Source organism: Molothrus aeneus, chromosome 3, assembly GCF_037042795.1.
Source record: "Molothrus aeneus isolate 106 chromosome 3, BPBGC_Maene_1.0, whole genome shotgun sequence".
In the NCBI taxonomy this organism is placed as follows: domain Eukaryota; kingdom Metazoa; phylum Chordata; class Aves; order Passeriformes; family Icteridae; genus Molothrus; species Molothrus aeneus.
In genome coordinates this window covers 24,901,358-24,924,700 of record NC_089648.1, presented here as the reverse complement: position 1 = coordinate 24,924,700, position 23,343 = coordinate 24,901,358, and the positions used below count along the sequence as shown (strand labels likewise).

Sequence of the window (23,343 nt, the reverse complement as noted above, 5' to 3'; positions counted from 1 at the left end):
GTGGCACATGGGAATACCTGAAGAACCAGTTGCTGACATTGATCTGGGCTGAAAAAAATTTTTTTGGTATTGCTTTAAACTGGGATCCACTTTGTGTCCCAGATGATCTGTGGTCCCAAAAATTATTGCAGCTTGACAACTGCTGGTACTTCATGAAAGTCAGAACAGAGCTCTGAGCAGGAGCTGCTTAACCTCTTCTTCCTGCCACTGACAGATATATCTGGGTAACCTTCTCCTCAGGGTGGCTACATTTTTCCTATCTTCCTGGCAGCCTTGCCCCACAGCTCATTAAAATAATTCAGTCTTAAGTAACTTGCCTTAGGTCACTCAGGAAAGTCTATGATAGAACCAAGAATAGAAACCTGATCACTCTAAGCAAAGAATGGGATTACTTACACAACTAAAATGACTCGGGTTCTTAAGCCTTTGCACGTTTGGGTCTTCTGTTCCTTTTACAGAGCAAATCTCTTGTAAAAAAGTACAAAAGTACTACAAATTTTAAATAAAGTTTGGAAATTCACTGCTAGCATGAAGTGTTTTGTTTTCAAATTGGAAGTTTACCTTATTGGAAGATTTGGATGTTAAACATGAATGATAAAATTTCTGTTTCAAAATCCTACTTAGATCAATTACTTAATGTTTTCTTCTTTTCTTCTTTGGATATCTTCCCTTTTTTAAATATTTGAGAATATATATATTTTTTGTATATGAATGTAACAGAGTTTTTCTTGCCTGCAAGTCTCTCTGAGTTAAACAGCCCAATAGATTTAAATTGATAAAATATCTCTTGAGTGACACTCATGTAGAATGTGTAATCATTTTATGAAGAAAAATAATTTCATTATTTTCTAAGGTATAAAACATGTAAACACAGGGCTTACTTAACGGAAAAATGTTTTAAGCCACAGAATACATGTAAGCAATTTACTCATTTTATATAACCATAAATGAAAAGGAAAAAATATTCTTTCATAACAAATAAATACACAATGACAAAGGTTACAATTGAAGGGATTAAAAATGACAGAAGCCAACATAAAAACTTTCAATATCGTATTTTACTTTAATATGAAGACATTATTATCAAAGGAAAATACTTGAGAAACACTTTGATAAAAATAATCTGACGCTATCTTTGAAGCGGTTTCATTTATTTTACTACCCACTGTGTTCCTTATCAGAAGGCCAAGTATAAGAAGTTTCCTAGTTTATGATTAGGAAAGAATCTGATAGATTAGAAGACTCAATTGAAGTTGGACATAATAAGTATTAAAGTATTACATGACATTAATCCTGCCATTCCATTACTCTCTCAATCATTGTGCACAGACTAATTATTCTGAAGCCAGTGTTCAGGAGAAAATAGAAACATACTTACACTGGGCTGGAGTAATCTCTTTATTGCATCAACAAGGCTTGCTCTGTACTGGTCCAGAAACAGGCTGACATTGAGAAGAGAACAGAATCCAGATTAAAATGGGTTTTCAATTCTAATGATACTAATGCAGATAAGTACAAGGCTAATTACATATGTTTACACAATGCTGTAAAAGAGAAACTGTAGTCTACATTTCTATGCAGTTCAGGTACTTTTAACATTTAAAAAGACATAAAAGGAAATACAGTCTAAACAAAACCTAAATTATCAGCATGAAATAAGTCTTTATATAGCTGAAATTCAGCAATCAGACATACTAGCTATTAAAGTAATACTGTATCAGAAATGAGGGTCAACCTAAAAAGCTAGCATTTTACATGTATATACAAGGGGGATGGAGTTTTTGAAAATGTTTTCTATTGTATTTCAGGTGTTACTATTAAGGGTATTTTTTTCCCTTCTGCCTTCACAGATTTGGCATTATGTATTTCAGGTGTTACTATTAAGGGCATTTTTTTCCCTTCTGCCTTCACAGATTTGGCATTAATTCTTACCTATTATACATATTTGCTATATTTATATATCTATCTCTAGCTATCCTTATAAAGATTTACAAGACCCTACCTCCTCCGTCTCTCCAATGCTGTTGAAATACAATGGCCCACATTGTGCAGAGTTGTCATCTCTCAAGAGTGCAATCCTTCATCTCCAGCATGGGTCCCGCAAGGATAGCAGCAGAGTCAATTTTCCCATGCAATGTTGCCAACACGCTCAGCCCTATTTTGGTGTGATTACCTCATGATTTGAGGGGATAATTCATTCTTCATGCCCCTCAGTACCTTAATGTATATACTAATAGTGGCAGCCAGGGTGCCAATCACTCTTGACTAGATATTTGTGGACATGTAGTTACTGTGGATGAGTGCATTTACAATGGTTAGTGAACAACCATCTGATAGCAACTGATGCCTTTCAGTCCTTACTACCGTGGGCTGCATTTATATTGGTGATTCAGATAAGAAACTCTATCAAGCAGGCCACAGATAATGTGATTTTTTTTCTTCTTTTTTTTTTCTTCCCCCCACATATTCTCTGTAATAAAACTGCTTTCCAGCTTGTGTCAAGTTCAAGTTTCATACTACATGGCATTTTGTCCATTCTCTATGGGTTTTTTAATATAGTCCCCTTCCTTTTATTCTCAAACTTCTTTTCTGAAGAGATGTGGGTAAATTTTTTTTCCAGTTTTGAAATTCTAAAAGAACATAAAGAATAGATGGAAACACTGAAGGGAAAAAAGTAGTCTGCCAACCACAGGCCAATGTTCATCAAGAACAGAAGATGTGTGAATGTAAGGACACTCCACAGCTACCAAGGAGAATACTGTATCACATGCCACAGAGGCGAGCAGCCGTGCAAGAACTGTGGTGAATCTTTGCTACTCTGGAACAAACAAAACAAAACTTGCAAGTAACCATACTTCATTAGTAAAAACTGGCAGAACCTCACACTATTGAGAAAATATAGTAGAATGGATAGCTATATATCTTGAAGAACATTCAACATACCTATATATGTTGAAGAACATCTAATACAGAATTATGATCTGATTTTTTTCTCAAGAATATGAATTATTAGCTAACAATTTTCCTGATAGCCTGGCTTACAAGAAAATTTGAACTTGAGCAATTGGCACAATGACAACCCCTCAGCCTTGATTTATCTTCCCGGAAGAACTTTATTGAAAACATGGGTGCCTAAACTTAATTAGTTGAAAAAGCATCTCTTATCTCTGTTGTCTCTTGGGTGTTTTAATGTCATTTACCTCATGTTGATCCCTATACAGATAGATGTTGTAAGACACTACTTTACTGGGAACTTAACCACCTGCAGAAGAAGTGGAATAGATGATTCCTCTCCCAAAAGAATAGTGAAAAGTAATTAATTTTTTTTCAACATGAAACATCGAAAGTATGCACACATTTAAGACTTCCTGGGATCCTATGTAAACAGAAGCACATTCTGAATGAAAAGTGCATTTATAATATTTTTATTATTGCAGTTTAGTGGAAACACAGTCTTGGGGCAGCTTAGCAATGTTAAAATCCCCTTTTCATGGACCTGAATACCATTCTCTTTTTTTTTTTCCAATGAGATAGGGGCACAATTGCTGTTACCAATCTTGTTCCTTTACAATGAGAACTACAGACCTTTGTTTACCAAAAGCTGAGTGTCTGAGAACTTAAACTTTTTTTCTGTCCAACCCCAATTAATATTTTGGTGGCACAGAAGGGACGCTCTTATCCATCTTAGCTTAGGAAAGCCAGATAACCTGAGACAGTTGCCCTCCAAGAGACCTGTTCCTGGGAACATGACTTGCTCCAATTAAAAATAGTTTCTCATACTGTGGTTTCCAAACTGTTGCTCTGTGTGCCATGTACTCTGACCGGAAGGAGCAGAGAAGATTGGACGCAAAGCTACTGCAATGCAATGACTCCAGGGAACATATCTATCCTCCCTCTGAGTCAGCAGATGCCTTAAATGAGGAAAATCCTGAAGAAGTCATTAGGTAATCGGTGCTTCAGACAGGAACAGCACAGGATTTGGCCCACGCAAGGGGATTAAGTCACGCAGTTTTTCTTACCAGTAGAATTGTATGACTAAATATTACCACAGCATACTGAAAATGTCCCTGAGAGCATCCTTCAAAGCTCATGACATGTGCGTTCCTGTGTCACCCGCTCTAGGTGACCCTGCCTTGGCAGGCAGGTTAGACTTGGAGATCTCCAGAGGTCCCTTCCAACCTAAACAATTCTGTGATTCTCTGAACAGCTCAGTAAGATTAAATAATGCATTGCTCTAAACTACTCACATACAGTTCTCACACCTCAATTCAAATTTGGCTTAAGCCTGCCATTACTTTAGCGGTAATATTTCATGTTTATGTAGCTCAGGACAGGAATAGCAAGGTTTTCTTGGGTCAGCAAGGAAGTTTCAAATCACAGCAACAGAAAGGTGAGAACACAGCTGATGATTTGGTCTTTGTTTAGGCAATGCTCTTAACCTGTGAAATCTGGATGAACAGGGAGGTGACATTGTCTTATCTCTACTCTCTTACTCTTTAATTAAAATTTTAAATTGCAATTAAAACCAAAAATAAAGTTTATACTGAAACTGCAGAGAAGAAGCAATAATCCACAAGGAAAGAAATTTAAAAAAAACAGGTAGATTCTTAGTTTGCTTCATGCTAATATTCTTTTATCTTCTGCCTCGCAACAAGAGACATATGCTTTATAGGCTATGATGTGAAATTTTTGGTTTTTTGCATGCTCTGCCATTGGTAAAAGAGTTGAGTTTACAGGTGTACGTCAGATATTATTACATTCATATGTAGTGCCTAATGTATAAAACCATATATTTTTTTGTTCGCTTTCAACTACATGAGTGACGTAAACTAAAAAGACTCTTATTTCTGTGTCATCAGGTTCCAATGCACTTGAAAGTGTGTGCCAGAAATCCGGTCTGACAGAGGTCTTACTGCATTCCTGCAAAAAGATCTCCTTATAATAAGTGAAATAAACTAACGGAGACAAAATTGACATATTTTAAGGTATTTAAAGAATACTTTAAGTTCAAGTCTACATTCCTGGCAAAGCCACAACTCCCCATGACTTCAGCAAAAATCTCAGCAGTGAAAGTAACGTGGGATAGCTCCCCCTGGCCTCTGTTATGTGAATACTTACGTATGTGCCAAACTTCAAGAATAGAATCATTCTAAGTAAATAAAGTAGGATATTATGCATTTCCAAAACAATACGTGGTTCTAAAACTTATTTTGCCTCTATATCAAATTATTTGTGAAAACTTGCTTCACAATAATGTGAAAGATAAAGTTTCTTTTGTCTCAGTCCTACTGGCCTTTACTCTCTCTTTGGACTAAAAATCTCAGAACTTTTGTCCTCAATAAAGAAGAGTATGTACACTATTTAAACAATTATAAAATCTGGGGCCCTCAAGAACTTTGGGAGAGTCTTGGGTTTGGCCTGCCCATCCAGGCACCTGTGATTTTTCCTTGTCTATTCAAACTCACAGTTCCAGCACCTGGCTTTATATCCACAGGTGTAGGTCAGATGAAAATCAAAAATTCTGGGAGCCCTCATTTGGCCTTAAAATGCCCCCTGAATTTAAAGAATACTTTAAGTTCAGGTCTACATTCCTGGCCCCCTGAAAAATATGAAATGGGTGAATATGTTTTAAAGGTTCCATTATTTCAGTATGATTTTTTACTGTATCCTTTTTCCAAGTGTAGTCTCATATTGATTTTTTTACTTATTTTTATCTAATAGTTGACATTTTAAAAATTATTTCAGAACTGCTGAACCACGAAACTATTTTATTGTCAACATCCTGAATGGTTAAATAATGACTAGCTTTCATAGTTTGCCTCTTATTTATTTCATAATCTAGTTGAGCTACTAAATTTAACTGTTAACTAATAGACTGTTTGTTCTGGGAAATAACTTATTTTCCACTCCTGCACACAAGGTTTATGAAAGTCTGACTGTAAACATATGAATATAAACATATCGCTGCTTGCTGTAATCATGTACATTTTTACTTGAATCTCCATGTGGATTTGGAATATGTTTATGAATAGAGCTTGTTTTCATGTAAATGGGATCAAGCAGTACCACTGGTTAGCTATTCAGAGAATCAGACAATATCACCCTTGCTGGAAATACTTCAATAAAAATTTATCCATGTACCTAATATTTGAACTCAGATTTTTTTCTTTCTAGTTCTCTGTTCTAATCTTGGATTTTATTGACTGACAATGAGCTATATGATGGTGTTAAACTAAATGCAATCTATTCTATCTGTTTTTTATCACTGCATACTTCAGGTTACAGCTGAGAAGCTAGAAGAAAAGAGATTTTTTTTTCCTCTTCAGTGGCAGCCCAAAAAATTCAGAGAGCAAAAATCTTGCCAACAGTTCTCAAACCGATTATATAACACTGAAGAGAAATACATGAAAATGAAAAGAAGATTTGAGTTTGATAAAGCATGGAACATTTCTTTCCTCAGCCTTTTCATATACCATAAAACCTAGTGTCCATAACTAAAAGAATTATTTCTAAAAGAAACAAACAATAAAGGGATTTTCATGTTTATTAAGCTCTATGCTATGCTCATATATCTGTGAGCACTTAAAATAAGAAAACAGAAATAATTTGTGAATAAATCCAAATTCCTTAAACTAACCTGCACATTTCTATTTATTTTTTAGAAATCTATAAATAGTTATACACTTACCTGCATCTTAAGTGCTTCAAAATAAATGTACAAAATGCAAGGATTGCAAATGCATTATGTATTTTACCTGTCATGTCTGATTCTTTGTTTCCTAAAGAAACTACACTATTTCCAAACAGACTGCAAAGGGTATTAGGCCAGAATATTACTGAAAAAAACAACTTAAGTCTCGCTCCACTCTGTTGTACTCCCAGCACAAATAGGATGACATGGTGTGAGTATCAAGAATACAAGAGACAGCACAGCCAGGTTGTTTTGATATTTGTGTGAAGAACAAATTTAACTCTAAATCTCTTGGCAAGACCTTGCTTCACCCACATAATCTGGAGAACATCCATATGTGAGCCTTGTCTAAGCCTCCGAGAAGACTGCTGCCCTCCTGCTCATGTCCGCCAGTACTCTGATCTGACTTTCATACTTAATCTGATCTAATCCTGTCCAGCATTAACTTCATCTGTGCAATGAAACCTGGAGTATCCGTTCTAATATTTGGTGAGGAAGGCATTTACTAAATTACTTGCTGAAATCATATGGTGTTGTTTAGCTCCTTATTTTAATCAGATGATGCATTTCTGAGGCACATTATCAGCGATTAGTTAGAAACCCTCCTCTGTCCTTTTTGGGAACAAAGAACTTTTCTGAAATTAAATGCTAAGGGAAACAAAGCACTGTTGCATTCTGAGAACAAATAGGTGTTAGAAAAAGGCAAAAGATCATTAAACACATTTTCTCCAGAGCTATACAAAACCAATAACTTGGTGGAATAAGAAGAGTTTGCTTTAATAGCATAATGTGAAAGAAAAACAAAAGCTTTGGAGGAATAGAAGAAGACATTTAAAAAGAACATTGTTTAAAAAAACAATAGACAGCTTCGTACTTCCCTTGCCTTTTCCTTTAACTATTTCTAGGTAAGGTACATAAATTTGCTGAACTGAGCAGTTCTAGGAAGTCTCTGCTTTCAGAATTTCATCTCTCACAATAGTTACGAGCCACAAAACATAGACAGCTTTTTTTTTGTTGTTTGGATATGTAATGGGTCAAGAGCAAATATCCATGAAGGAAAAACATATTGGCTAAAAAATATCTATTCTCCTAAATAAAATTTGCACAGCTTTATTTTTTTTCACACTGTCTACATTTATATAACACAAATAATTAATAATGTACCATTTTTAAAGCTAGCATGCAGCAAATACAGCACAGCACAATCCCACAAATGCAGTATCAGAAAAGGGTTGTGTCAATAACCAAATCTATTTGCATAAATTATTAAACAAGATACCATATTGCTACATGCATCTACCTTTTTATAAATTAAATGCTGTACTCTTATTTTTCTTACCATAAATTATCTTATAATTAACATGTGCCTGTGTAAATAATATAAAGCCTATACCTCCAGATATTGATGTCAAATAGATTTAAGGAACAGAATGTGGTGGGGGTGGAAAAAATGGTTTGAAAATCTCTTTTTCCTTGGAAAGATTTTCCAGGGAGCAAAAAATATATCCCCTTATATCAATAGTCAGATCTTTCCTAAGAAGTAAGCTAATTGAGCTGTTTGTGTTGATAAACTCCCTTTTCTCCAGACTGTTCCTCACTGAGCCATAATTATTTGCAATTTGCCTAAGTCGTCCATTTACTGATACGTCAAGCATGAAACAGAGGCAATTCCAGAAAATGGAAATGCTTCTCAAAATCAATCTTTGGGAAATAATGTGGTAGAAGTTACTGTGTGATAGAAGACTACCTTATAACTGTCACATGGAGATGAATATTAATTTGTTGAGGTTAAGGTGGCTTTGTGCTTCATTTGTTGACTTTGCTTAGCCATCAGCAAGAAGCACAGTACAATTACTCCACCAAAGCTATTTTTCTAACATGAGTTTTATGATTTTTATGTACTTACCAGTCAGCACACATAACAATGTCAAAATGTCCTTCCAGTTGAGAGACATCTGTCTCATTATCCCATCGTAAAATGCTAGAGGAAAAAAAAATTCAAAAAAAAAAAAAAAAAGAAAAAAGGACTTACATTTTTCATCTTGAGATTTTTAAAGTATTAATATTACTCTTATATGAAACAGAAGTGTTTAAAAAAGTGCAAACTTGTTACTTTCAAAGATGAATGCAAAAATCTTATTCTGTACATTTTTAAGGATATAAATCTCAAAGCTAAAGAGCTATTTTTCATTATAGCAGAAAGGCAATCCACTCAGATTCTGATGAGTGGATCACCAACAAATATGCATTTCTGAATTAGTGGCACATGCACAGCTTCAGTTTTTTACCCCTTAATATTACTACATGAAGAAGTGAAGTCAAAATATTGACAACCTGAATGAAGCACAAATCTGCAGAATAGATTTGATTTCATGGATCTCTGCTACATCTGGCAGGCAGTTCAGTTTGTTTCTCATTGATGAAGTGAGCATTCACTTGGGCCGGAGGGAGGAGAGATGGGGTGAAAAAATGCCAAGCTTAACTTCAATGCCAGTAATGTTGCCTCCAGCAAGTTCAAAAATACAGCAGTGCTGACTCTGTCCACACCTATTTTCTCACAGGTGATAAACTATTTAATTCTAAGATACCCAGAGGTAGGCAAAAATTCACATATGCACAAAGTTCTTCTTTGTTTATAAATGCTGTCGATTTATGTAGCTGCCACAAGGAATTTCAGTACTTTACTCCCATCTAAAATATAGCAACTAGTATTGGAATTTACTGCATACTTTAAATATCATTACCCCAAACATTTGAAACTGCAATTCCATTTCTAGGCTATTTAAAAAAAAAGGGAATCTATCCTTTTTCATTTCCTGGTTATTTATAATAGAAAGTAGATAAATATTTATGGGAAAAGCATTTGTGGGGGAAGGGTCTAATCTGATCTTGTCAGGTTGTGCATGCTTATCTCAGTTTTGTATGAGTCTTGACCAAATAGACCCTTTAGTCTTCCCGCAGCTATAATCTACTTCTGGTTAAAAGCCATCTCCATTCACATCCTACTCCTAATATTTAACCGAGGATCAGTTTGTAACGTGTTCATTCAGAAATGTTCCCTAAGTATACAAGAAAAAGGGAATTTTGTACATTGACTATGCTGTATGCAAAAAAGGCTCATAATTATGTAGATAAATAGACCCAGGGCCACAAAGAATTAAGGTACCAAAATATGCATGTACATGTCCACAGCCACAAAATTTGAGACAGAATGCTTTTAAAACACAGAAATTATGAAAGGAGAGGCCCAGTTGGTTGGCAAAGCTTTGATTGTCTGGGGCTCAATGTAACCGAACAGATCAGGACTCATTAGCCCATTTGCCCTCCTGGAATTTACTGTGACAATCCAAAGACAGAAAAGAGTAGATTAATTTAATTTTTCCCCCTTAAATTGAAAGTAATCCAGATTTTAGAAGCCTAGGTAGCTTTGCACACTGGCACGCAGCAGGCATCCAGTAGTGGAAAGTGACAAAGGAGAGTTCTCACTCTCAGCTGCTGGCTGCCTGCTGGCTACCAGCGGCTTTTTCAACCCTGTTTCCGTGGAAACTTAGGTTAGAATGGTGAAAATTAGGTAAAGGTAAGTTTTGTGGGTTTAAAGCACGCACTCTAATACTTTAAGAAGCCTGAAGCAGAACTGGAAATTGGTAGAAGAACTGTGAGCCTTAAAAGGCCACCTTTGGTTCTCATTGCTACAGAAACAGAGATCTGATCAGTACCAGTATAGATATTTGAATTATGATTTTTTTTTAACCCATATGTTTACTATCCTTCACACATGCAGTTGGGAAGGAAGCACAGGTGCCTCTTCCTGCAAAAAAACCAAAACCAAACCCAACCACCCTCCCACACATTACTGTCAGCTTTCTGCTGGGCACCTGAAACACAGTATTTTTTGTGCACACCTACTGTAGGCACAGAGGAGTTTGTGTCAAGAGGTAAAAGCTCATAAACCAAAGTGCTGAGCAAAGTATGGAATTGATGAGTTTCCAGGAGCATGAGCAGTGGTGCAACATGGCTGGCATCCATATTGCTAAAAGGAGGGAGTTAAGGGCACCACATCCACCCATAAGCCAATCTTTCTGCCTTTTTCTGACCTACTACAAGGGCTGCTTTTGGTCTCTAGCTTCAGTACAGCTGCATTCATGAAGATATCATAATTATGCAAAGCCCAATGAAAAATTTACCAATTCAAAATGAACTTTGCCATGTATTTTCCAAAAGTACAGGGAAATCTTAATTTCTGCAGGGAAATCACCATGTAAACTAAACATAATTTGTAAAAACAATAAACACTAGTGGGACTCATGCTGCTCTGACTCAGGATGAATGCACACTGGTGGGAGAGATGGAAGTACAGGCTGTATGTATTTATCCATGCTATCTTTAGCTAAGTGCAAGCGTGACTAGTAAAGGAGGCGCAGCCAGAGATGTGAAGTGCAGTACTGGCTGCAACTTCCACAACAATTCCAGCAGCTTACCCAGGGCTCCCCTATCCACACTGTTACCTGCTTCCACAGATTTGCAGGAGCTGCCTTCAAACATCTGCACCTGCACCTGCAAAGCAGATATATCCCTGCATATCTGGGAATCAGAATCAATTCTGCTCAGAGTCGGCACAATTCTGTCATTAACACTGATGTCAGAATCAGCCTGGTTCTAAATCAGCTATTCTGAGTTCTAAGGCTAACAAAAACAGTGAATCAGCCTTAGGAATTATGTAAATACCATCAACTAGCAAAAAAGTAATTTTGTAATCCAAATGCAATTCCTGACTGCAAAGTACAGAAAAATACACTGATATTACAAAACAATCCTGAAAAAGGTAGCTAAATGCATATATCTATATGTAGTAAGGGGGTGAGGAACCATAATTTCTTCATGGATTACTGAGGATGTGACTCTCGGACTTAGTGGTCAGACCTGAAAGAAATACTGAAGGCACCATGAAGCAAGAGTTGATTGCATTTCCATTAAAAAAAAAATCACTGCCAGGAAATCCAGAAAAGTGGTAGCAATGGAAATCTGAAAATCTCAGTTTTTATGAAATTTCCTTTTAAAAAGTAGAAATAGGTATAAAAATACCGCACCACAAAAAGTCTCTTAAATTGCCAGTATCGTGTTGAGTGCCATCATCAAGAAAATGCAAGCCTACTTGTTCCTTTTCCTCTTGTTCCTTTACGAGGATACGAAATTAGTTTACCTAAGCCACATTTTTCTCTGAAGTCATTTTTCTTCCAGCAAAGTAAGTTTTGAAGCAACGTTATTTTTATGCCTTTTTTTTGAGGGAAGATGCTACAGTACTAAGAACTGAAATTACACCATACATTTGAGAAATGGGCTTTACTGTATATTTCTGTCCAAGCCACAACTTCAGTGCTTTTTTTTTTGGTAAAAATCCCAAACAAACCAACAAACCAACATGCTTAAGGCTGTGTAAAGCCGACTTGACACTATTTTGTACCGACTTATGTAAGTCATGCAGGTTTAGTTTCTAACAGGTGAAAATAGGCAACTGAGTTTCAGCAGAAAAGGGTCTGAGACCCAATGGAAATATAAAACAGTTGGGAGCTCTTTTGGTCTACAAGAAGAACATGAAAAATGAAATAGGGTGCAAGAGAAAAACACTACTGCACTGTTCAGCTACTATTTAGGTTAAAGGGATGGTAGCTGAAAGTTGATACCCACTAATGGCCGATTTATGGCCTGTATCAAATGAATTTGACCAGTTTTCAGAGGAGAAGTACCCATGTCACAAACCTATAACTATAATTAGCAATCTTGGGGGTAGTCCTGGCAAGAAGGACAAGGTCTAAATGACCTATGGAAAATGAACCATCCTCTCACATGCAGAGGTGGCTTCTCCACGTCAGGGATAAAGCACACTATCAAAATGCTCTGAGAAAAGATGTACTGATGCTTTAGTTTCCTAGGCTGTCAACCTTCTAACATTATGAAGAATTCTGAAACAAATTCATTTTAAAAAACTCCAAACACAATACATGACACAATCAAAGAAACTCTTCGTTTTTCCCCTGGTTTTTCTTTTCAATTGACAAGTCATAAAATGTGATTAGGTTAAGAATAAGAATTATGATATTAGAACATAAAGATCAAGTAAGAAAATACAAAACTTAAAGCACAAAAATGTATCCTCAAATAGCCCCATGTATTTCAAAGAAAACAAAATCATAATAAAATAGCTAATGTTGCAGGGATAGCTACAGCAGCCAAGACTTTCCCTGTACAGTAATTCTAATTTATGGAGGATAGTCTGACAAATGTCAACACTCTTTTCCTTACACTGGTAAAGTATCTCAGCAATCTACAACAAAAGACCTGATTTTACTAGGTTTTATTTCTCATGCAAAATTCTTCATTACCATTATTATTCAACTTCTGTTATTCAGTGTTTGTCTTTCTAGTGTGTCTAGGCAGGTAACTTATATGAGAAAAAACAGGTTAAGTCTCTGATTGTTAAAACTTGAAACATTTCCAAGACCCTCTGAGATGTTCTTGTGATGAATGGCACAAGCTAGAGTAGCTCTCAAATTAGCAGATAAGTAGTTGTGCAGATAAAGACAAAAATTCAAAATTAGAAAAAAAGGACAAAAGCTTTACTTGCTTCAAAATGCATTAGTAGTTTTAATAAGGATTTTTAAAATCATCCCAATTAGCAGATGAACAGCTACCAAGAATCCCTATCTACCCACCTCTTCTTTTCATATTTTAATTTAAGTTTCAATCTTTGAAAAGCATTATCATTGGAAAGTATACAGGTTCAGGTAAAAGGTTTTGTCTGGAGGCTTATATGACTTTTTCTATGACATTAAGCAAGCAAGTTCATTACCACATTAACAAAAGGTATCATCAAGATGTTTCTCTGCACCTTGATCTTGGTTTGAGAGTCCTTAGTTATGTATAAAGATCAAGAAAACGGATTTTAATCTAGTGATAGAGGCAATGTGTACACCTATCATTATAACTCCTCTGAGAAATCTTGCAAAATTGCCTACTATAATTTCCCCATCTTTCTTATTATATTCTCACAAGGCTGCTCTTATTTCTCCGCCTTCTTTCACCTTCTGCCTTTCTTACTTTCACTGCTTTACTTTGCTTTGTGTTCTTATCCATTATCTCATTCCCTACAGTGCATATCTGGTTTGAAGGGACCAAAGTTAAGCTTTCAACTGCAGGTACAACCATTTTTCCTTTCCTCTTAGATTTCTAAGCATTACTAATGTGATATTTACAATTGTCAATGGGCACATTCTTCTAACAATGTCCTTGCAAATTTTGGCAAGTTCCATGTCACTGATTTCCGCTTCTCAAATTATACTAATGATTTTTCTCAAGCTAGACTTAATATCTGCACTTTCTTCTCAGTCTGTTGGACATTTTATCTCTCTTACAACCAACATATCTTGCTCTTTGTTTTAATTCTTAATTCCACTGTTTTATGCTTGCGTTACTTAATTGTCTTACAATTTTTAAAATATGCTCTTCTCAAGATTCTCTTCAGACATTTCCCACATTTCTCATAATTTCACAATGTTCCACCTCTACCTTTTCTTCCTTTGAATTTTATTTCTGGGCTATCTCATCCATAAAAGCTAAAAACCTACTCATTTTTCTACTTCATACTGTGCATACAGACACTTAATTCAGTATTTTTCAGAACCTCAGTGAGTGAGAAGCTCATTGCATCTAAAGTAGCACAAGGCATTGTAACTACATTTTATGGATCATCATTTTGGACATAACCATTAATTCTAGTCTGTAATCTAGGCTTTGCTTAGACCTTTCTCTGTATCTGCATAACTCAGCTCTACTGGTTATTCTCTCTGCATCATACCTCTCAAAAGTTTCTTACCAATCCACTCAACCTCTTGACCATGTCATCATCACTTACATCTAAACATCACAATACTGTTCTCTCTGCTTGTGGAAAATGCAGGCTTGCCATATTAATATTTATTCAGCAGGCTGCTACAAAGGTTGTTTCTCTTGCCTACAACTCTGATCTTGTTATCTTTCTCTGTCCTCTTCCAGGTAAGTTGCAAGTTGTCATTTCCAAATGCTTCACAACAGTTCCCATTCCTATTTTTTATCTCTCATTCAATATTGAAAGGACAAGTCCCTCCTTTAATCAGCCCTAATGTCAGTCTACATCTTCCACTTAACTTTTCAACCACACACCTGTACAAATTTCTTCTGCTATGTTATCCACAATATTCACAAACTTACTCCATTATCCTTGAAACTGCCCTTTAAAATAGCACCTAAAAACTGAGAAGAGGCTCTTGTGCCTCCAATTTTGCCTCTCATGTTTGCTTCAATTACCCTTGTTATCCTTCCTCACCATGTCTCTCTCTGGTCTTAGATCATAGATTCTCTAACACAAGCTATCTTTTTGCTCTGTGTTTATAAAGTATCTTTTACAACAATTCATGATTAAACCTCATCACATTAATATGGTAATATAAAAGAAGAAAAAAGCCACCACACCCAACTATGGGCCTCTTCAATATTTGGATATTCTATAATTCCATGATCCTATCTAGATTTTCCTGCCTAAAAGTTCCTTTTAAAATGTGCATTATAAAATTACACATTTGCCTTATTCCTTATTCTAAGAACATATTTTCTCTTTCGTTTTTTGTTCAACATATTTTGCTAAAATTCAGATGGGAACATTACAGTTTTGTCTTCAAAACTAACAGTACTAACACTTACACATTTGCTATGTATCAAAAGCTACTAAGTTTTTGGGACAAAATTAATGCACTGCATGTAAATACAACTGTTGTAGAATAAATCTTTTCATTTTGTAGATACGTCACAAGCCAATATTCAGCACAAATGTGGCTATTTATTTAAAAGAAGGGAGAATATCTTGTTTGAAAAAGTCATTAATAAAAAAATACCAGTGGTGTTTGTGAATTTGCCTTTTCACATCCTTCCTCTACATCCGTACATTCTAAATCAGTCTTTATTCGGAAACTGACTACTGTTTTTAGCAATGGCCATGAAGTACATTTGGGAAGAAAAAAAATGGTTCTCAATTATATGGTATAAAAAATATATAATTTCAAAGTGCAAGACAGCATAAGCATATGTGGCACAACTGTACTGATAGACTTGTGTAAAAATAAGAAGGAAAAGATCGGTTTCTTGCTCTATGGAAAATAGTCTACCCATGGGGAGGATAATCAAGGGAACCAGAAGAAAAAACCCAAGAATGTAAAATGAACAATGCAGGTGCAGAAGGACTGAATGAAGGAAAACTTAAAAACATCAGAGAAGATGTAGTTCACAGGTGTTTAAATTCTCAGGGTAGAAGACACCGCAACATCCAAGATTTTCAAAGTTCTGTATCAAGCCCATCTATCTCAGGAAACTAATAACTGTGTTTCAGAAAGATTCAAACACATTCACTGCTTAAGATACTATCACTTCCCATGGAAAGATATTCTAATGTATTATCATTCTGTCAAATCTCATTTTTTTTCTAGGCTGAATTTAATTTGTCTAGCCTAGCTTCAATTTCTATATCTTGTTAAGTACTTGTAAACTAGATTAAAGACTGATCTTCTGTTAGAGATTTATTTTTTTCACATGAGACTTTCAGATCAAAATGAATTCATTTCTTAACAATCAATTAATTTCTTTGACAAGTAAATGAAGCTCTTTAACTCTCTCATTTCCAAACCCTGATTCACTCTTCTGCCCATTTCCTGGACTTCAGCCATTTTCAGTATCCTTGGTTAACTTTTGAATAACTACTAATGAAATAAACAAAGACAACACTGTAAACATAATCTTATCGAAATTTAAAGTTTGTTATGGCAAAGATTAGCTGAGAGTACCTGTGAAGGAGAGAACCCACTGAAACTGTGCAAGATGTACTTGATGACTGCCTACTAATGTAGAGTCAAGGTAGACAAGGAAGGGTAGACAAAGGTACAATGGCAACGTCATAAACCAGGAAATAATGTAGAACATGGCTGGAACGATGGATACAAAAAAGGAATTGAACAAATAATCTTCAGCTCTAACATCTCAAGGACATTTTTCCTTTAAAGCCCTGGGAGGAAAGATCTACACCTTCTCATATCAGTGGTCTTCTTCTAATCTTTTTGTGCAGCACAAGAGAGTACAGAAGGAATAGTTTTACCAAGAGCATGTTTTTTAAGCTAAGATACAGTCAAAGATCTGAGGAAGAATGATTCAAAATAATGGAACATGATACTTTAACACTTTTTTCCCCTGTTATTCCAAACTCATAGAATTTTTTACAAAGCTTGACAACACATTTTTTCTCCCTATGTATTCTTATCTGTCCTCACAAAGTCAGACGAAGGTGTAATACAATTTAAAATGTACTTTATTAAGTCAACACAACTGGTGAAATACACAAATAGGAGAGGCTTGGAAGTTTGTGAAAGTCAGCTGGAATGGTTAAATGGTATAAAAGAACGTTCAAGTATTCCTCCAAAAGCTGAGGCTGCACCCAACTGAAGAAAAAATTACAAATTTGCAAAACTAAATATAATAATAAAATCAGGTAAGTCAAAATTAAGTGAACTTTTCCTTTTGTGCTAAATCTTCCTACCAGCTGATAACTGGGATACAGAATGGGCACTCACAGAGGATAAGAACATTTCAGAGAGGAGGAATTAATTCTTTGCAACAGTGCAAAATATTCACTTCACCGTGAAAGAAACTGAAGACATTTCAGCACAGAAGCCTTTTTAGAATGTCTTCTGTAAAAGGAAGTCCTGTTTTACAAACCTTGAGCCCTTCAAAGGCATTAACAAGTATTCAGATAAGGGAGATGTGGGTAAGACAGCCTGCCTCTGCTTCCAAAAAGCTATTGGCAAAGACCCTCACTATCAACATTCTAGGAAAACAGACTGTCACTGAAGAAGAGTCCTGACATGATGCTAAATAATAGAACAAAAGACAGGGAACAGGGGAGTAGCAAATGGTCAATTCTCACAGTGGAGGGACATAATCAGTGGAGTTCCCCTGGGACCTGTTCTAGTCAACATGTTTACAAGAGATGAGCATTGAGGTGGCAAAGTTTGCTGATGTTAAGTCATTCAAGATAGTAAGGAAAAGACTAGACTATGAAAGATTGCAGAAGGATGAAAGGAAGAAAAGGAAAAAGAAGGATGTGTAACTGTAGAATAAAATGACAAATTAAATTCAGTGTGGATAAATGCAAAGTGCACAACTGAAAAAATAATTATCCCTTGATATAGAAAATGAAGGTCTCCAAAATGACCGTCACTGGAAAGCTCTTGATGTTGTGACAGACTGTGTCATGAAACTATTAGCTCTGTGCTCAACTGCAGTGAAAAAAGCCAATCACTGTTAAGCATTTTTAGAAGGGGAACAAAAAGCGTAATTATTCCACTACATGTACCTATTTATGCACACTTTGTACTGTGATCAGTACTGATCACAGTCATCTAAAAATAAGTAGATTGAAACAGAAAAAGATATAAAGCAGGGCAAGTATGATCAGAGGTGTGTAATGCTTTCCACCTGAGTTGAGTTTTCTGTGAAAGAGAGCTACAACTTCAGAATGGACATGAGCACACAAACCATTCTTTCCACATATACACAAAGTGATCAAATTAAGTGAGCAGTAACCAGCAACTTTTTCTTCCTAACCAGAGAGCAGCTCCTTTTGGCAGCTTCCTCCTTACCTACAGAAGCTGTCATGCAAGATAGTTACTTGGGGAGACTGGAAAAGTAGTTGGAAGAAAGGGATTCCTTTAGGGTTGCTAAGGTGACAAACAGCGAATTCAAAAAAATGTTGGAAAAAGTTTGAATTTACCAACACTCAGGTCATTTTGATGAATGAAAACAGAGCAAGTCTGTCCCCCATTGATGGAACCTGTTACAAGACCAGTTGAAATTAGGAAGGTTATGAAGTTGACATATTTGAAGAACATTGCAGTTTGGTAAAATATTCACCTTTGCAATTATGAAGAGGAAAGTAATATAAAAATGCAATCAGGACAATATAGTTCAGTGCTCTGTCATTGAGACCTCATCCACTGTTATGCTGGATGCCGTTCAGTATTTTGAAAGACTTTTTTTCATTATGGATTTAGTTCTGGAAACTTGTAATTGCATTACATTGGTAAGGAACACTAAAATCTCAAATAAAATTATAACCTATCTGTTAATCTTTAAGCAGAAGGAAATGTCTCTTTTGGTTACATGGTCATTAATTCTTGATGTGGGTTCTAAAGATGACTGCGGAATGAATAAAGAGTATATCATACACTATTACTAATCAAACCAAAAGGTGCACTGCCACAAGCATTTCTGTTACTGGCTTGATGTTACATGTCCTTGTTTATATTCTCACATCAAATGGAATCTCTCTGAGGCAACTCTTAGCAAAACAATAGACTTCTCCACAGCTAAAACTCCACAGGTCCCATATTGGCAATTAGAACACAACTTTTGTTCTTTAGAGATTTCCATGTTCTCAGACAAGGGAATCTGAAGGAAGAACAAATTCCCTAGTCGGTAGGACAGACTGAGTCTTTTAACCTGCAGAATACATTGCAAGCCTTCCTCTTCGGTAAAGTTTTTCCATTATGACATTTGTAATAACAACAACTTTTCAAACTTCTACTACTGTAACAGCTGTGTCAGGAAGATTTCCCCATTACAATAAATAGAAAACAAGAAGTAGGGATTTCTTGACTTTGTTGTTCATTTAATGATTGGTGGACATGTTAAAACAATGATAAACCATTTCAATGATAAAACATGTCAAACCAGTAACAGCTGATGGTACAAAGAAACATATGCTAAGTTATAGGGTAAACAATGCAATTCATGGATAATTTCTGAATTGTAAAAAAAATAAAATTGTTGAACCCATACACAGTATTAATACCTTTCACTATGGCCAGACATTACTAGTAACTTGGTATTACTGTACCTATTTCTAGTAAACATAAGCAAGAAATCCTGAGCATATAAATGAAAAATAAAAATAAAATAGAATTGTATATTCACTGCAAAGTAAACTCTTTACTATTATTACATTATAACACACAATATAAGAAACTGCCACTTTGGCTTACATTACTGTATTTTTAAACAATAATCAAGACTTGGCAGAGGGCTAGATAAGTGCTCATTTACTGCATTTTGTATAAATCTAAATAAATAAATGTATGGCAGCTTGTCTTAATCTAACTTCTCTTGGCTGATACCAGATTGTTCCTTTTTGCTCCATGCAGGTTTTGGCATACTTTCCAGGCATAGACTTAAATATCCAGAACAGTCTCAAACTGACTCTCATACTGATAATTTCTGTTCCTGTGCCAGGAACAGAGTGCAAGATCCTAACATAAGATGAAGGTGCTGTGAGAAGAGTCTATTCTGAATCATCTTTTATACAGAAGGAATCTTTTAACTTTGCACTCCACTGTGAAGTTGCAAGACTGGATGCTGTCTAAATGATTATAAGAAAGAAGATGCCTTCTCCAGATTAAATTGTTGCTCAGTAAGTCACTTACAGACATCACTATATTCATTTGCATGATCAATGTAAAAGAAGTTACTGAATGTCACTTTGCATGCCAGTGTTGCATTCTTCTATCCAAAACACTACACTTTCTGAGGTTACTTCAGACTTTACATCAGCCTTTTAGTTCCCTCAAGGGATTAAGAAGGGATCATATAACTTTGTTACTGCACCACGTCATTACTGAATCTGAAGGATTGATCAATCCATTAAAGAGTAATTTGAATAGCCATTTTACAAAACTTTATACTTGTACAACAAATCTGCAAAACCCTTAAGAATGCAGAATTAAAAATCAAGTGTTATAATGAGTCTTATGTTTTAATATAGCACTTTGTTATTTAATTATTTTATTTATTCAAATAATGCCTCAAACGCTATTGCACTCAAGAAGTTAAACACTTGACATTTTTAGTCTTTAAAATGCAACATTTTATGATGCCTAGATATGTTTATTAATTAGTGATTATTAACACCCAGTAAACAACATCATGTCTTGTAAAAACACAATCTTTCTTCACAGCGTGAGGCTGAAATCTATTATTCACTGATTCCATATGCTGAAATACACTCAAATGATCACAAATGACCTTAAGCATTAGATAAATGTAAATGAGGACAGGGTAGAAAATGTGCTTTTGATTGATATCTAAAAGACCAGGTTTGAAGTCTTGACAAGGGATGAAATCTGAAATCTCACACAACGTATAGAACAATTGGAAAGCTAAAAAAAAAATCTGAGCTTCTGGATGGACATACCATACAGCCTCTCCTCAGCAGAGTGTCTGAGGCTGCTCGCAAGAGGTGTTCAGCACATGGAACCTGAAACACCATTCCTGGGATCCACATGGCCTCTCTCTACTTGGCAGGCTCTTATTAGGATGCAGAGATGTATCTCTAACTTATATGCACACACACCCTAATGAAGGCAGAATTTTTCTAGCCCTAAGTGCTCACTTGAACTAACTTCCCTACATAGAATGGCTACATAGGCATAGGATTAAATGACATGAATGATAGCCATTAAAACCATACAGGTTTAACCTTCTATGTAAGTAAGCTTATTCTGCTTTAACACTTTCCCTTCCTCAGCCCTTTTTCAGCTTTACTTTTGCCAGTTTTAGAAGGACTGAGTGCTCCTCTGCAATGTGAGTCATCAAAAAAAAAAAAAAATACACAAATAACAGTGTACTATTTGCTCTTAGGTAACCATTTTCGAATTCTTAACCTTATACCACAAATATGAAATGCTTTATAATTTGCTTTTAAAGTACAGTGAGAGATGAATACACTGTTCTTGGTTCCCATCTCCCCATCTGTCTTCGCAGTGACAACATAATGATCACACAAACAGGATGACCAAAAAACCTCCCATGGATCTTCCAACAACATCCAACTCAGGGGCAAATGGGATTTGTTGTCACCCTAAATTTTCAGAGCTATTTAAAATGAAATCTGACAGAGATTTAGATACATTCATTCCAAATCTCATTTTCAGTACAACAGGTAGTGTTGACTTTGAAGCAGACAAATTTCAACCATGCACTAAATCATACACTGAAGAGACACAGTGTAAATTAAAAAAAAGATAAAAAGGAAAGAGAGGGTTTATCACCAAGGTTAATCATACTGTATTTGCTATTTTTTAAAAATACTTTTAAATTTCTTTCTTGCATCACTTACCTACTTACATACACATACCTGTGTGAGCATCAGTAACACAGGTCACATGTGTGCATACATTTCACATCTATATTAATACAGAAGTACATGCAAGAATCAGTAAAAAAAGTACAATCTTACCAGCTTGAAACCTTCTGAGCCTTAAATACTCCAGCATTTTGGTTTCTTGTGATGATCTCATTTACATCTGCAGTACAATTGTTAAGAATTATCTACAAATAATTATCTACAAAACTAGAGCGATAATAAAAATAATAAACCCAACTATTTTCCATTTATAATGCCTTCATAATATTCTTATCTGTTTGTTCTTCTTTAATCTGTGCTAAGAGTCAATTTTTATTCAGACGCATACATTTTATATTGCTACTCCAGCACATCAGCCATAGATCTAGGCAGCAATTTGCTCTAGTTTCCTACTTCTATTTACTCTTTCATTTAAGGAATTTCTAGCCCTGTAGCAATAGAGGGAAGTGAAAAAAGATGTCCCATACCTCAGATATTTAAATGCAACTATTTACAAATATAAGAATTACAACCATGGAGAACCGAAATTTTTACAACCACTAAATGTCCACTCTAGTTTGTGCTGTTTTCCACTTTTCAGTGTTATCACTATACCTAATGCTGAGATTTTGGAGGTTTGTGTGTTTTAAGACCCTACCCACAAGAGATACACCTATGTTCTTGGCTCTGTCTGGGTGAATCCAACACACAACAGGAGCACCTTAACCTCTAGGCAATGGAGTCTCTAGTCCATTTGCTTTCTTGAGAATGGTTAGGAACCACCTTAAAAGAGTGGAAAGCAATAAGTGCCTTAAATAGCACTACAGTACCTCAGCCTTGTGTCTCAGCTTCTTGTAGTTTGGAAGTTCATGTCACAAATTTGGGTAGCCATTCAGGCAGGTTAAAGCAAGGAAAACTTTCAAGGGAAGCTGGGCCCTGTCATCTATGGCTAGAAAGACAACTGTTATGATTGATCACATGTGGTTAGTGAGAAGCCACTGGAAGGAAAAGGTGTAGCAGGTAAGAGAAAATTCTGAGAATATGAATTATTATCCAGTGTGAATCCATGCATTCCTGAATGGTTCACTTTCAAATGTAAATAATTATTTTAAATGGACAATTTTGGTAAAGATGTAAAAGATCCTTCTTTTTAATTTAAGGTATAGGAAACCTGATGCTAATTAAATGGATGTTTCTAGGTCCACAAAATATGTCAGATCTCTTTAAAGTGCTCTTATAAGAAAATTGAATACAAGAGTCAGGCTAATTTGAAATATTGTTGATATACCTTTTTCTTTGTTTTGATATATCCTTTTCTTTGCTTTGCTGAAATCACATAATTTTCCTTCCTAATAGAGCTGGTTACTTAAGAAAAGTTATTTCAGCAAAGTCTCTATCCAAA

At 35.5% G+C, this 23,343-nt stretch overlaps 1 protein-coding gene across 1 annotated transcript in view; it reads right to left on the bottom strand.

The window, feature by feature from the left end:
* Positions 1 to 23,343, bottom strand: part of CAMKMT (calmodulin-lysine N-methyltransferase) — a 213,243-nt gene that overhangs the window by 12,945 nt on the left and 176,955 nt on the right. Inside the window, exons 7-9 of the mRNA XM_066547866.1 lie at positions 22,056 to 22,122; positions 8,598 to 8,672; positions 1,379 to 1,442 (exon numbers count right to left, since the gene is read on the bottom strand). Coding sequence (XP_066403963.1) covers positions 1,379 to 1,442; positions 8,598 to 8,672; positions 22,056 to 22,122 — 206 coding nt within the window. The remainder of the gene's footprint in view (positions 1 to 1,378; positions 1,443 to 8,597; positions 8,673 to 22,055; positions 22,123 to 23,343) is intronic.